The 12,447-nt window shown below is 36.4% G+C and overlaps 1 protein-coding gene across 5 annotated transcripts; it reads left to right on the plus strand.

Annotated features, from left to right (window-relative positions):
• The first annotated feature begins 1,288 nt into the window (after window positions 1–1,288).
• Window positions 1,289–3,722, plus strand: LOC146959313 (V-type proton ATPase subunit a3-like). 5 transcript variants are annotated; one of them, XR_015024896.1, is made up of 5 exons: window positions 1,289–1,844; window positions 1,922–2,145; window positions 2,263–2,330; window positions 2,454–2,602; window positions 3,439–3,722. XR_015024896.1 is itself a non-coding variant. In XM_085740871.1 (5 exons), exons 2-5 carry the CDS (start codon window positions 1,709–1,711, stop codon window positions 3,558–3,560), a joined length of 468 nt encoding a protein of 155 aa, XP_085596997.1. In that variant the 5' UTR covers window positions 1,289–1,620; window positions 1,669–1,708; the 3' UTR covers window positions 3,561–3,722. The 5 variants fall into 5 exon arrangements, 4 of the variants coding, with proteins under 4 accessions (XP_085596997.1, XP_085596998.1, XP_085596999.1 ...); XM_085740871.1 differs by lacking the exon at window positions 1,922–2,145 and having other exon boundaries at window positions 1,289–1,620; window positions 1,669–1,844; window positions 3,446–3,722; XM_085740872.1 differs by lacking the exon at window positions 1,922–2,145 and having other exon boundaries at window positions 1,289–1,562; window positions 1,716–1,844; window positions 3,446–3,722.
• Window positions 3,723–12,447: the final 8,725 nt, after the last annotated feature.

Genomic DNA, 12,447 nt, shown 5'->3' on the forward strand with positions numbered 1-12,447 from the left:
TAAATATAAGGCCTTCCAATCATGTGAATATGGATGCCACTAAATATCCACCTCCACCAAGCTAATATCCTACATTGTTAGTATTTATATAATACACACTTGAACACACAATTAGTTGGCAATTGTTCCTTTGTATTTTTATCTTCAAAACATTGACCGTGAGATATTTTATTTTGTCAGAACCTCTTTGATTACATTTTCTTCCATTTATATCTTTTATTTAAACTATTTTTTATTTTTCTTATAATATAACTGATATTATTAACTAAAAAAACTGTTAAATTCCATTAAAATAGGAACAAGCATGCTACCATAGAACAATATTGAACAAATTTAGGAGTAGGACTGTGGGTGGAAAAGTTTAGATAATTGTTTTTATGCTACAACTGTGTGAGGGACTTGATTGAGTCTCACCCTTGAAGTCATCTAAATAAAATTTTATCATTTAAATTTTTTTTTAAGAAGCCAAAATGATATTATATAACAAAAATTGTAGCAACTCCCAAGCATAAGGTGTGCCTAGCAGGCCACTACAACAATACAACAAGAGTCAATAGCAAACGAAACGACAACAAAACAAGGTGATTAGCCAAAGCCTAAACAAGCCAAAGGGCTTGACCACCACCTCTAGGTACCAAAAACAAATACGGCTTTTTTAGCCAACAGCCACGCTAAGGACAATGATTTGATCTTATCAAGCAACCTGGGTACATCAGTTATAACATTATTGAACAGGCGGTTATTGCGCTCGTTCCACACAACCCAAGTAGTTAGAAGCCAAATTAATTGCATAAACGAACGCTTAGCTTTGCCACCACCTGTCACTACAAGAATTCCCCAATTTACTAACCAATTCAAAATTGCATTACTGGGGGATTTAGGCCCTCAGTAAATACTAGCGGAATAAACCTTCAGTAACATCTAAAAAACCCTCAATAATGTTACTGACGGAAAAATCCCACAATAATTCAGTGAGTTACATTTCTGACGGATAAATCTGTCAGTATTTATAATAAAGAACCTACGAATTATTACTGAGGGATATAATCCGCCAATAATGTAAACACACATTTACTGAGGGATATAATCTGTCAGTAATAGTATAACGAAATTATATAATCCGTCAGTAATTCAAAATATCCGCCAGTAATGTTGTTATTTAAGAATCCGTCAGTAATGCTTCCAATCCGCCAGTAATTAAAGCAAACAATCCGTCAGTATTGAAACTAAATCCGCCAGTAATGCAGTTTGATTTTTTTAGCCGATGCACTCCTTCTCAGCAGCTCTCATTCACAACAAAGTTGGAAAGGGTTCGATGAACAGTAATTTTTTCTCTGGCGATTTCAAAAGCGCAGAGATGAACAGTAAACCGATTTAAGGGTTGTTCATCGCCACCGGTGGTGAGGCTCCTCCACCGCCTCGTGTAGCTGAAGCTTGTGTACCACTGCTTGCCGTGCTTTCTCTGGTTTCTCAGCTTTGTTCAACTCCGATCTGGTACGAATTCGTTTACGATAACAGTGGTCAAGCTCTGCCATTTGATTCAAGCTCTGGGTTTTCTCAAGGTGAGTTTTTGGATCGATTCTTGATTGCTGGGTTTGTTTCGAGTTCTGATTGTGTTAGGTTTGTTGAGGTTTTGCTGGGTTCGATTGGTTCTCTGTTGGGGTTTAGTTTCGTTTGATTCTCTGCCTAATTGTTGTTTCACGCTGCCATGGAAGAGTCTGGTTACGCTGGCTCACACTTGGACTTGTTTGAACTTGTTGGGACACCTTTGGGTATGCCTCTGTTAGGTTCCAATCTAACAAATGATGTGGACTTGGCTGCTGGTCCAATTGAAAAACCTGTTGGTAAGTGAACTACATAAGTTGGTAAATTTTCAGTATTATGTTAAAACTTATTAAAACTATTATCTGGTATGATTTAGAGAAATTGTACTACACTTGCGAAATTCCATGTTGAATTGCTTAAAGTTAAGGGATTCAAAATAGAAAGAGATATGTGTCTTGAACTTCGCCTCATATTTACTTTGTTTAACGGGAAACAAATCAAGCAAGGCATGGATCAAAAAGAATTTTCCAAGTTTATGGTTGTATTGTGACAGCTCAAGACATGGTTGAACCCAAAGATCCCATGAAAGTGTTTGACAAAGTGCGTTACTTGATCTCGACCTTGAGTTTTGGAATCTCCTATTACCTATTTAATCTACTAATAATGTCTCTTTCCCTAAAATTTGTATCTAATATGCTAACCTGATCTGGTTTTCAGGTAGCCTTGATGTAACGAAAAAATGTCTTGTGGCTGAGGGGTGGAGTCCTGTTTTTGCAACACACCAGGTATTTGTTGTTCCTGCATTTCACTGTTTCATAAGTGATTTTCATTTTGTCTAGCCAGTGGTAATGCTGCCTTTATGGTTACTGTAAAATGATTTTTGGGAGCATGTTACTTTGATATTTCAGGTCCAGGATGCATTAAAGCGGACTGCAAAGGACTCTAACTCTCAAGTCAGTGTCATTTTGCAAGTTTTGCATACCAGGGAGTCACCACCTACCTACTTTTGCACGAACAAATTTACGTCTTCGTATCAAGGAATTATAGACTCATATGGGTGAGTATTGTTCTTACTTGTTTTTCCCTTTATGTGTATTGTGCTTGTGGAATTGTTTTTCCCTTTATGTGTATTGTGCTTGTGGAATGGAAACAGGAAGCCTACTTATTTATAATATAATTTGTGCAGTGCATCTATGGGTTTGCTTTGATTTTCATGATCTATGGGTTTGCTTCATTCACAATCTGTATATATTACCCTAAATCACGGCACTATCGTATTCATTATGAGGTTTCCTTATTTTTCCAACCTAAACTACAGAATAATCTGTTCTGTCTGTACACATTATTCACAAATGTTACAATAGACCTTATGTTTAAATCTATAATAGTCTTTTTTCTTTTGGTAAAATGTTAGTGTCCATGCCTAACTATTTGTTATATGGTAAAGAAAGCAGTGGCTATTATTTCAAATAATTTAATATAAAGTTGTGCCTTCATCATATGTTTAGCTTCTCATTGAATCATTTATGATTTTAGCTATGGACAGTGTACAAAATTTCCAAAATTTTCGGCTGCCCTATCTAATTTTGTGAGAAGTTGTTATAATAAGCATTTTATTCACATTAGCTCTGGTTCCTTAAATGCTGACATGCATAATGTGGCAAGGTTCTTAGTTGGAAAAGAATAATTATGTCAACTCTATCTATTAATGAATCATTTTTAGCCAATCTTCATCATTCATTCTTTTTCATTCCTATAATCGGCTTGATCTCGCATTTTAGCTTTTATTCTGATCCTCTTTGCTTTAACTTGTACTCTGATGTAATTTCATCTAGTTTCTTTATTATGTTAGAATTTGTTAACTGTCTTATTCAGTTTGTTACTTTATCTTAGGTAACAGGCATTGTAACAGGTTTTGTACTAGAAGAGGACCTAATCTCACAATCCATCATTCATCCTTTGTTCCGATGCCACCGGAGGAAATACGAGCGGCAAATTACCAGGAGGGAGACTAGGAACAAATTTGTTTGAATATTATGATCATTAGCTTATTATGTTAGTTTTATAGATTGTATGAATATTATTTAAATATTTATGATTTTTTACGAAAATTATTTAAGGATTGTACAAATATTATGATATATTGATTAATTAATTTGTGTCTTATTAAATTAAAATTTTATTTCTTTTATTTATTTGTGTTGAATTAATTTTATTTCTTTAATTAGAATTAAAAAGTAGGAAGGGATCACAAAAAAAAAGGTCCATTACATTACTGGCGGAATTTTTCGTCACTAATGCAAATCTGTATAAACATTACTGGCGGAATTTTCCCCCAGTAATGGAGAGGTAGTTTTGACAAAGCATTACTGAGGGATTATTCCGCCAGTAATTACTGGCGGATCAATCCGTCAGTAATTACTGGCGGAATAATCCCTCAGTAATGCTTTGTCAAAACTAACTCCCCATTACTGAGGGAAAATTCCGCCAGTAACATTTCTGACGCTCATATTACTGAGGGTCTCGAATCCGCCAGTAATGCGTATTACTGAGGGATTTTTTGCATTACTGGGGGATTATTTCCACCAGTAATAAGGAAAATTCTTGTAGTGTGTCATATGAGTATACTGCACCAAATGGTCAGCTACAATATTAATATCCGCCCCCACAAAGCCAATCCAATGACGCACCTGCTGCCATAAAGAAACAAAAGCAAAACACGATGTGAACAAGTGATCAGCCGTTTCAACTTGACCACACCCTGCTACACAAAGATCCGTCCATGTATGAATTATACCTTTAGCTACCAGATTTGATTTCGTAGGTAAGCGGTTCCGCAAAAGGCGCCACGCAAATATCGACACCTTTAGGGGAACCTGGTGATGCCACACAAGATCCAGAGCACTATGCAAGTGAGTAATGTCAGCAGAGGTTAAAAAATCATAAGCACCTCGAACCGAGTAACCTCCCACAGGATTAGGAATCCAAACCCAAACATCTGAAACATTAGGAACCAAAGAAACATCAAGCAGAAAAGCCATACACTCATCTAATAAATTCTCCTCCCACACCCACAACCGACGCCTCCATCGCCAACCGTCCCCATCCTGACCAATACCAAGAGAGAACATACTAGCAACAGTCACTGTTTTGTTCTCAGCTAACTCATACAGCCTAGGAAAACGCTCACTAAGAGCCGATCCACCCAACCACCTGTGAGACCAAAACAACGTATCATTCCCATCTCCCACCTTCCTCACCACATTGTTACCGAACCACCTACCCCCTACATCACCAACACCCTCTCGGATCCTCCCTACCTCCCTCCACCAAGAAGAACAACTTCGGCCCCCTTCCTCCAACCTCCCACCTACGTCACCGTTGTAACACCCTCCTTTTTATTTAATTATTTTAATTAGTTTTAGAATATATTTATATATTTATATGATGTATATGAGGGATATATGATTTGTTGAGATTAGATGTCTTTTTATAATTTAGTTAATATATTTTGTTGAGTGATATTTTGTTATGTTATATGTTGGTATTTACTAGCATAATATATTTGTTAATTGTTATAGATATATATTTGTTATTTGGTGTATTATTATATATTTAGTAGAGAAATATTATTTATTAGAATATGAGGATTATTGTAACCAAAAAAAAAAAGAATATGAGGATTATTAGTGTGAGTAGATTTGGGGGTTAGAATAGAAAGAAGAATAAGTTGTTGGGCCTAAATAGATTTGGGAAGAATATTTTAGTATTATAAATAGAGAAGCTTAGGTTGGAAAGAGTTTACCTTAAAACCGCTTTTTGGAAAAGAGGAGAACAAGAAAGAAGAGAAGTGATAGATCTCTGGCAAGTGCACCAAATACTATCGAAGTAGTAAAAATATCGATCCCACGAGGACTGTTTTTAACTTCAATAATTCAATTTCGTTATATAATTAGGATGTGTAAAGTTTATTTTTAGTTTGCCACTAGGCAGAAGATTTGGTTTGATTTTATGAAATCAAATAAAAGAAATTAGATTTGATTAAGAAAATAAGAGAGAAAGATGAGATCAGATCCGTCGAATCCTCTAAGTTCCCCTAATTGGTCTACTGCACCTATTTGTTATGAACCCTCTTCTAGTTTACGATGATTAACAAAATAGCCCTAATCAATCCCTTGAGTTAGGACTCTCTTCTTAAACTACAGCCCCTAATTCCTTAGGTGGTCTATTAATTCTTGAAGGTTTTACCGAACGTTAACCTATTATCACTAACAAACGATTATCTATTCCTAGACTAACCCTGTTTATTAGAACAATTCAATTAGGTCTAAGTTGAAAGCCATGGTCAGTGGTCATTCATTCTCACGAAATCAAGTTATATGTGATCAAGATATAAAAAGCATTAAGAACAATTGAATTGAATAAACTAGAATTGAATTCATAAACAAAATAGAGTTTCACAGCAACATGTGTCAATTAGGGTTACAAAGATTCATCTCGGATCTAATCTCTAAGAGATTTAGCTACTCATAATCGAGTTTACAAATAGCATAATCAATGAAATAATTAAAACATACATGAATTGGTAAAAGGATGAAGAAATCGCCCTTCTAGCCGTCTCCGATGTCTCAAAATCGCACTTTGCTCTCCAAAATCGTAACCCCTGTTCTTCAACTTGAGTGCAGTATTTATAGGCAAATAACAAACTGCCAGCACAGAATCGCGCCGCGCCACTTTTTAGCCGCGCCACGATTTTGCCTTTACAGAACATAGTGAATTTTTCAACAAAAATCGCAGCAAGGCTGTAAATTGGAGCAGCGCGATTCTTTTTGGCAGCACACCAGTTTTTCATCATTTTGCACTCCAAAACAGCTTAAATTGCATCAAAACTCTATCAAAATGTCACAATAAGTCCCTAATATTACGTAATGACAGGATGTCATCACAACCCCAAACTTGAACCATTCCTTGTCCTCAAGGAATTTGCTTGCAACAATGACAAACGACAGTAAAATAACAGTTACCTGACAAAACGATAGTACCCAAAAGTTCATTCTCCTTCTAGCTAAAGATGAGCTAGTTTGACTTGTTCGCATCCACCAGTTCACAACTCCACGCATCAAATTGAAACAGGGTTCTACCAGTCGACATGCAGGTCTACATATTACCATACGCTTGAAAAGTTTCTAAACATCAATCAAAGTCAATATCATTACACACTTTTGAGGTCTTTAGGGTTATAACGGGGCTTAGGTGAAAGGTGGGATATATTTGGATAAGTAGGCTACACAAAATTTGAGTTAGGCATTCCTACGGAAGTTAAAGCACAAAATTCAATCCTTCAATCATTCACCTTGTGGAATAACAATCAATGCAAAGGTACTAGAGAATATTTTTAACATTTAGGGACAATCGAGTTTGAAGTTACTCGGATTTTCAATGTTTTGTCCCTTTTTCATCATTCAATTTCTCTTTTTTTTTTGATACACCATTTTTGTGTGTATTTTGCATGACAATTTCCTATTTCTTTCATTTTTGTTCTCTAGTACCCCCACCCCAAACTTAGTTGGTTGCAAATTCCAATAGCAACCCCAAACTTAATCTTTAGCAACATTCTACAATGCCTTAACTCAGAAAATACATTAAGGGACAAGTCCTAAAAGTCTCTAGGCTTGTAATGTAGTTTGTCACCGAACAAAAAGTTCTAATCCTACCGGCTCACAATTGGTTAAGAAAGGATAAATTCAACGAATTAAAACAGGGTAGGCTTCAAAAAGGCTCACAGGACCAAGCACTTTTGCCTCAGTGTGTAATTGACAAAGACCAATCAATAATAGAGAAACAATGCAAGTTCTAGAAATGTAGTTGCATGGAAAACTAATCTAAATATAAGTAAATTGAAAAACAAGATTTGGCAATGAACCTTATGGCTGAGATTTCTGGGAGTATGCGACTACCTAGCAACGCCGTACACTTCGCCTTTGAATCAAGTCACCCCTCCTTTAGAACTTTTGGAATACCGTTTCATCAAACAACTGTTACTAAACTGGAATAGGTCACATGAAACAAAACAAATTCATAAATAAAAAACAAGTGCAGGAGCAATTACAATAGGGAAATAAGTTCAATGGACTTCGACATTAAAAAGAAAATAAAGAAAATACATCAAAAGAAAAATGACTGAAAATAAAATACAAAGCAGAAAATGCTAATCCATCAGTAGATCAGCCCATGTTCACATCATCATGGTAACATCTCAGCATAGGTAAGCATCCGGGACTTTTTCCAGGTAGACCCAGGCCTACACATCGTGGTAATGATGTCTTCAAATGTATCCTCTGTCATACCAAATCTCTCCCTCCTCAGTTTCTCAACCCAACACTCCTCCGGTGGTTGAACATTCAGCCATTCATTAAGCGCTTCAGGGCTGAAATCAATGGTCTTACCCCGAACAAAAGATTGAAAGGGTGTATCGGAAACCCTTGCATTTGCAAAGAATTCGACGATCACCGTTTTGTTGTTTGCTTCGTCGATCATATCATTCAACCTCGTCCACCCTCTCCTTCGTAATTCAGCCTCAAAGAACGGATACTTAACAAGCCTTGTGAAGTCAAACTTTCTCTCCCCCACAACTTCAAAACTTTCCATGGATTGGTGGAACTCTTGGGCTTGGTCATTGATGAAATGAATGGCGTTTTCGGGTGGTTCGGATGCGGCACGAGGGCGTTTGGATTTGCTTGTGGATGGTTTTGGGTTGGTGGTTTTCTTTGAGCGGGTGTTTCTTTGGTTGCAGGCCATTTGTGGTTTAGGAAGATGGTGAAAGGGAAGTTTTCTGAAGTTTGGGAAAGTTGGGAATGATGGTGGTTTGGTGGTGGTTTGGATTGATGAATTGATGATAGGATTGTGGGTAGATGATGTTTAGGAAGTGAAAAAGGAGATGAAGATGAGAAAAATTTGTGAATGGAAGTTTAGGGAAGTTTTGGTAGAGAAAGGTAGGAAGAATGGAATGGGAAAAATGGTGGAAAAGCTGGGTTTTTATAGACTGGTAGGCAAAATCGCGGCACGCCATATAACAAGGCGCGGCGCGATTTTGATCAAACAGGGAGCATGCTTTGCTTCCTCAGGCCAAAAATTTTGTTTTCTTGAAAAATGCCTGAGTTCATTGAATTTTTGAAAAACTTTTGAGGAAAGAATCATGCAAGACATCAGTACCTTGCATGATTTTCTTTGCAGGAGGTATACTTGAACAAATTTTTTTAAAACTTTCCTGCCTCGTATTAAAAAGAAAAGAAAAATATTTTTGTATTTTTGTATTTGAAAGCAATAAAATCATACCTGAAAAATAAATAGTGGGTTGCCTCCCACCAAGCGCTTTCTTTTACGTCATTGAGCTTGACGCTTCAACCACTATTAGGGTGGCAAATATGTCAGAAAGAACACATCATCCTTCTTCTTCCTCTTGTTTGGTAGGAATTCCATGAATTTGTAGCAAAGAAGTAGATGCTCCCATGCTCTCACTGTTAAACCTTTAGAGTTTAAGCTCTCCCACCGTAAAGAAGGACGTGCTTCCATCTGCACACGAGTGATTTCCTCAACCTCCGTTGGTTCAGACTTCGGGAAAATGTCAACACTCCTTACTTTGGGATTTTCTTCCACAACAACCTTGTGACATTCAGTCTCCATCTGAACTAGATTCCTCTGAGACTCATGTGCTTTCTCAACAAGATCACCACACTGAACATCAAACTTCTCAAATGAAACTTGATTTGACACCAAGAAATCATCTAAAATATTCTGAAGTTGAGTATTGTAATCGATGTTGATCACCTCTTTCTTCCCTTCACCATCACTACCTGGTTGATTCGCCTCATAACGACCACAACTCGAGATTTTGTTGTCCAAAATTTTGATCTTAAAAGATAGCATATATTTTTCATACTGCAACTTAGCAATCTCTTCTGTGTCATAGAGGAGTAACCTGTCTATCATAGCTGCAAAACTTGGATAAACTTTTCAGTAGCACAGTACAATGAGAAGAAAACAAAGAGCATAATATATTTTTTTTTTTTATAAATATATATACAGAAATATAAATGACAGAAATCCTAAATAATAACGTAATTGCCTTGTTGAAATAATTCAACAGTCCCCGGCAGCGGCGCCAAAAACTTGATAGATCTCTGGCAAGTGCACCAAATACTATCGAAGTAGTAAAAATATCGATCCCACGAGGACTGTTTTTAACTTCAATAATTCAATTTCGTTATATAATTAGGATGTGTAAAGTTTATTTTTAGTTTGCCACTAGGCAGAAGATTTGGTTTGATTTTATGAAATCAAATAAAAGAAATTAGATTTGATTAAGAAAATAAGAGAGAAAGATGAGATCAGATCCGTCGAATCCTCTAAGTTCCCCTAATTGGTCTACTGCACCTATTTGTTATGAACCCTCTTCTAGTTTACGATGATTAACAAAATAGCCCTAATCAATCCCTTGAGTTAGGACTCTCTTCTTAAACTACAGCCCCTAATTCCTTAGGTGGTCTATTAATTCTTGAAGGTTTTACCGAACGTTAACCTATTATCACTAACAAACGATTATCTATTCCTAGACTAACCCTGTTTATTAGAACAATTCAATTAGGTCTAAGTTGAAAGCCATGGTCAGTGGTCATTCATTCTCACGAAATCAAGTTATATGTGATCAAGATATAAAAAGCATTAAGAACAATTGAATTGAATAAACTAGAATTGAATTCATAAACAAAATAGAGTTTCACAGCAACATGTGTCAATTAGGGTTACAAAGATTCATCTCGGATCTAATCTCTAAGAGATTTAGCTACTCATAATCGAGTTTACAAATAGCATAATCAATGAAATAATTAAAACATACATGAATTGGTAAAAGGATGAAGAAATCGCCCTTCTAGCCGTCTCCGATGTCTCAAAATCGCACTTTGCTCTCCAAAATCGTAACCCCTGTTCTTCAACTTGAGTGCAGTATTTATAGGCAAATAACAAACTGCCAGCACAGAATCGCGCCGCGCCACTTTTTAGCCGCGCCACGATTTTGCCTTTACAAAACATAGTGAATTTTTCAACAAAAATCGCAGCAAGGCTGTAAATTGGAGCAGCGCGATTCTTTTTGGCAGCACACCAGTTTTTCATCATTTTGCACTCCAAAACAGCTTAAATTGCATCAAAACTCTATCAAAATGTCACAATAAGTCCCTAATATTACGTAATGACAGGATGTCATCAAGAAGAGAAGAGAAAAGTCAAGAGAAGAGGATAATACCTTAGGAAAGAAGAACGATGTTGCTGATTCAGGAATTAATCTAAGGTGAGGGTGAGACTATCTTGCATTAATATTAAGTTGTTAAATCATTAGATTACATCTAACAAGTTGGGGAGAGTTTGTGAGATTAAGAGGATTAGGGTTTATGAGCGATTTTGATGATTAGATGTTAAAGAACCGTAGAATTGATTAGAGAATCATGAACAGACCTTAGATATCCTATAGGAATGTTATTAGAAGTAGTTTGATGGTTAGAAACATGAGAATGAATGAAAAGTTGAGATTCTGAGAAAAAGTAATTTTAAGTGTTTTTGAGAAATAAGTGATTCAAGGATAAGCTGTTTTGGAGATTTAAAAATATGATTTTTCAGTAAAATATGATAGGATTTGTCGAATAGAACGCGTAGGCGAAAACGGAATTGGAATCGGGTAACGGTTAGGTTTTTACGGACGAAACGGTAAAACCGGGAAAAAACCAGGACTGCACAGAGTTGCTGCGCAGGTCACTGGCTACTGCCTTCCCACGCCTGGGCACAGCTTTCCACGCTTGAGCGCAGCAAGGCAGCCCCTCATGGGTGACTGCTTGTTGTGTTTTCGTTGCGTGCTGTCAGAACTTCGATTGTTGCGTTCTTGTGTCTTTTTCACCCGTTTTCGTGTTGAATTAGCTTTTGGTGTAAACATGAAAGTTGTAGATAATTGAGTTAGCTTTCTAATGGCTTTGGAGTGACTAGAAAATTATTTGTAGATTTTGAGTTATGATGAAAATAGTCCAAGTGAGTCTTCAGAAAACTTTCAGAAAACTTAGCATAACTAATCCTAAGTTAGTCCAAAAACTTATGGTTGGTTTCCCAACTTCAACTTAAGTATTAGGGATTTAGTTGTGGTGTTTTATGAGTATTTGGCTTATGTCTCATTGATCAAACTTGATTTGCTTTTGAAGAATGTTTTGGACTTTGATATGAATGTAATTGATTAATGTATATGTGGTTATTGTTGTTGATATGTTGGAATACATTATGTGAGTATTGTATGATACATAATATTACGATGTTCTATGATGTTAAGTTGATATGATTCATTTTTTATTGATGATATGATATTCAAGCACTGTTATATGCTGCAATTGTTGTTGTTTGTTGATGTTGAATCTTAGTGAAGATGTATAAGTCGGTCTAAGTCGTAAATATCTAAGAGGTTGACCACATTAATGGAATTATGAGAGATGTTCATGAAGTTGTCTAAGTTGTAGAAAGTTGAGTCCATTGCATACTCATATACGTTGGTTGGGGGCTTGATGCCTGGAATGCTTAGTCATTCACACGATGGGTGAGGGCTTGATGCCCTAGAGCTTTTGCTCACTATGTTGGGGGCTTGATGCCCTGAGCCTATTTACGCTCATATAAGCTGGTTGGGAGCTTGATGCTCTGTATTGGTACCAAATGCATTTTCATATCAAGAGGTTTTTAAGATGATTTAAGATGTGAACTTGTCGAGTGTCAAGTTGTTAAGTTGTCAAGATGCTAAGATGATTTGAGATGTTAAGAGTTGCATAGTCGAGTTGAGTCGCATTGTCGAGTTAAGTGAGGTTTGATTATGAAGTG

Source organism: Medicago sativa, chromosome 1, assembly GCF_051527215.1.
Source record: "Medicago sativa cultivar Bolivia chromosome 1, Bolivia_mono, whole genome shotgun sequence".
Taxonomy (NCBI): Eukaryota; Viridiplantae; Streptophyta; class Magnoliopsida; order Fabales; family Fabaceae; genus Medicago; species Medicago sativa.

Excerpts from the sequence above, each read along its gene's own strand:
- LOC146959313 (XM_085740870.1), top strand. The coding sequence starts at position 1,709 with ATGGAAGAGTCTGGTTACGCTGGCTCACACTTGGACTTGTTTGAACTT. Across the intron at positions 1,845-2,262 it reads TCCAATTGAAAAACCTGTTG|GTAGCCTTGATGTAACGAAA; the intron begins GTAAGTGAACTA and ends TCTGGTTTTCAG. Across the intron at positions 2,331-2,453 it reads CTGTTTTTGCAACACACCAG|GTCCAGGATGCATTAAAGCG; the intron begins GTATTTGTTGTT and ends TTGATATTTCAG.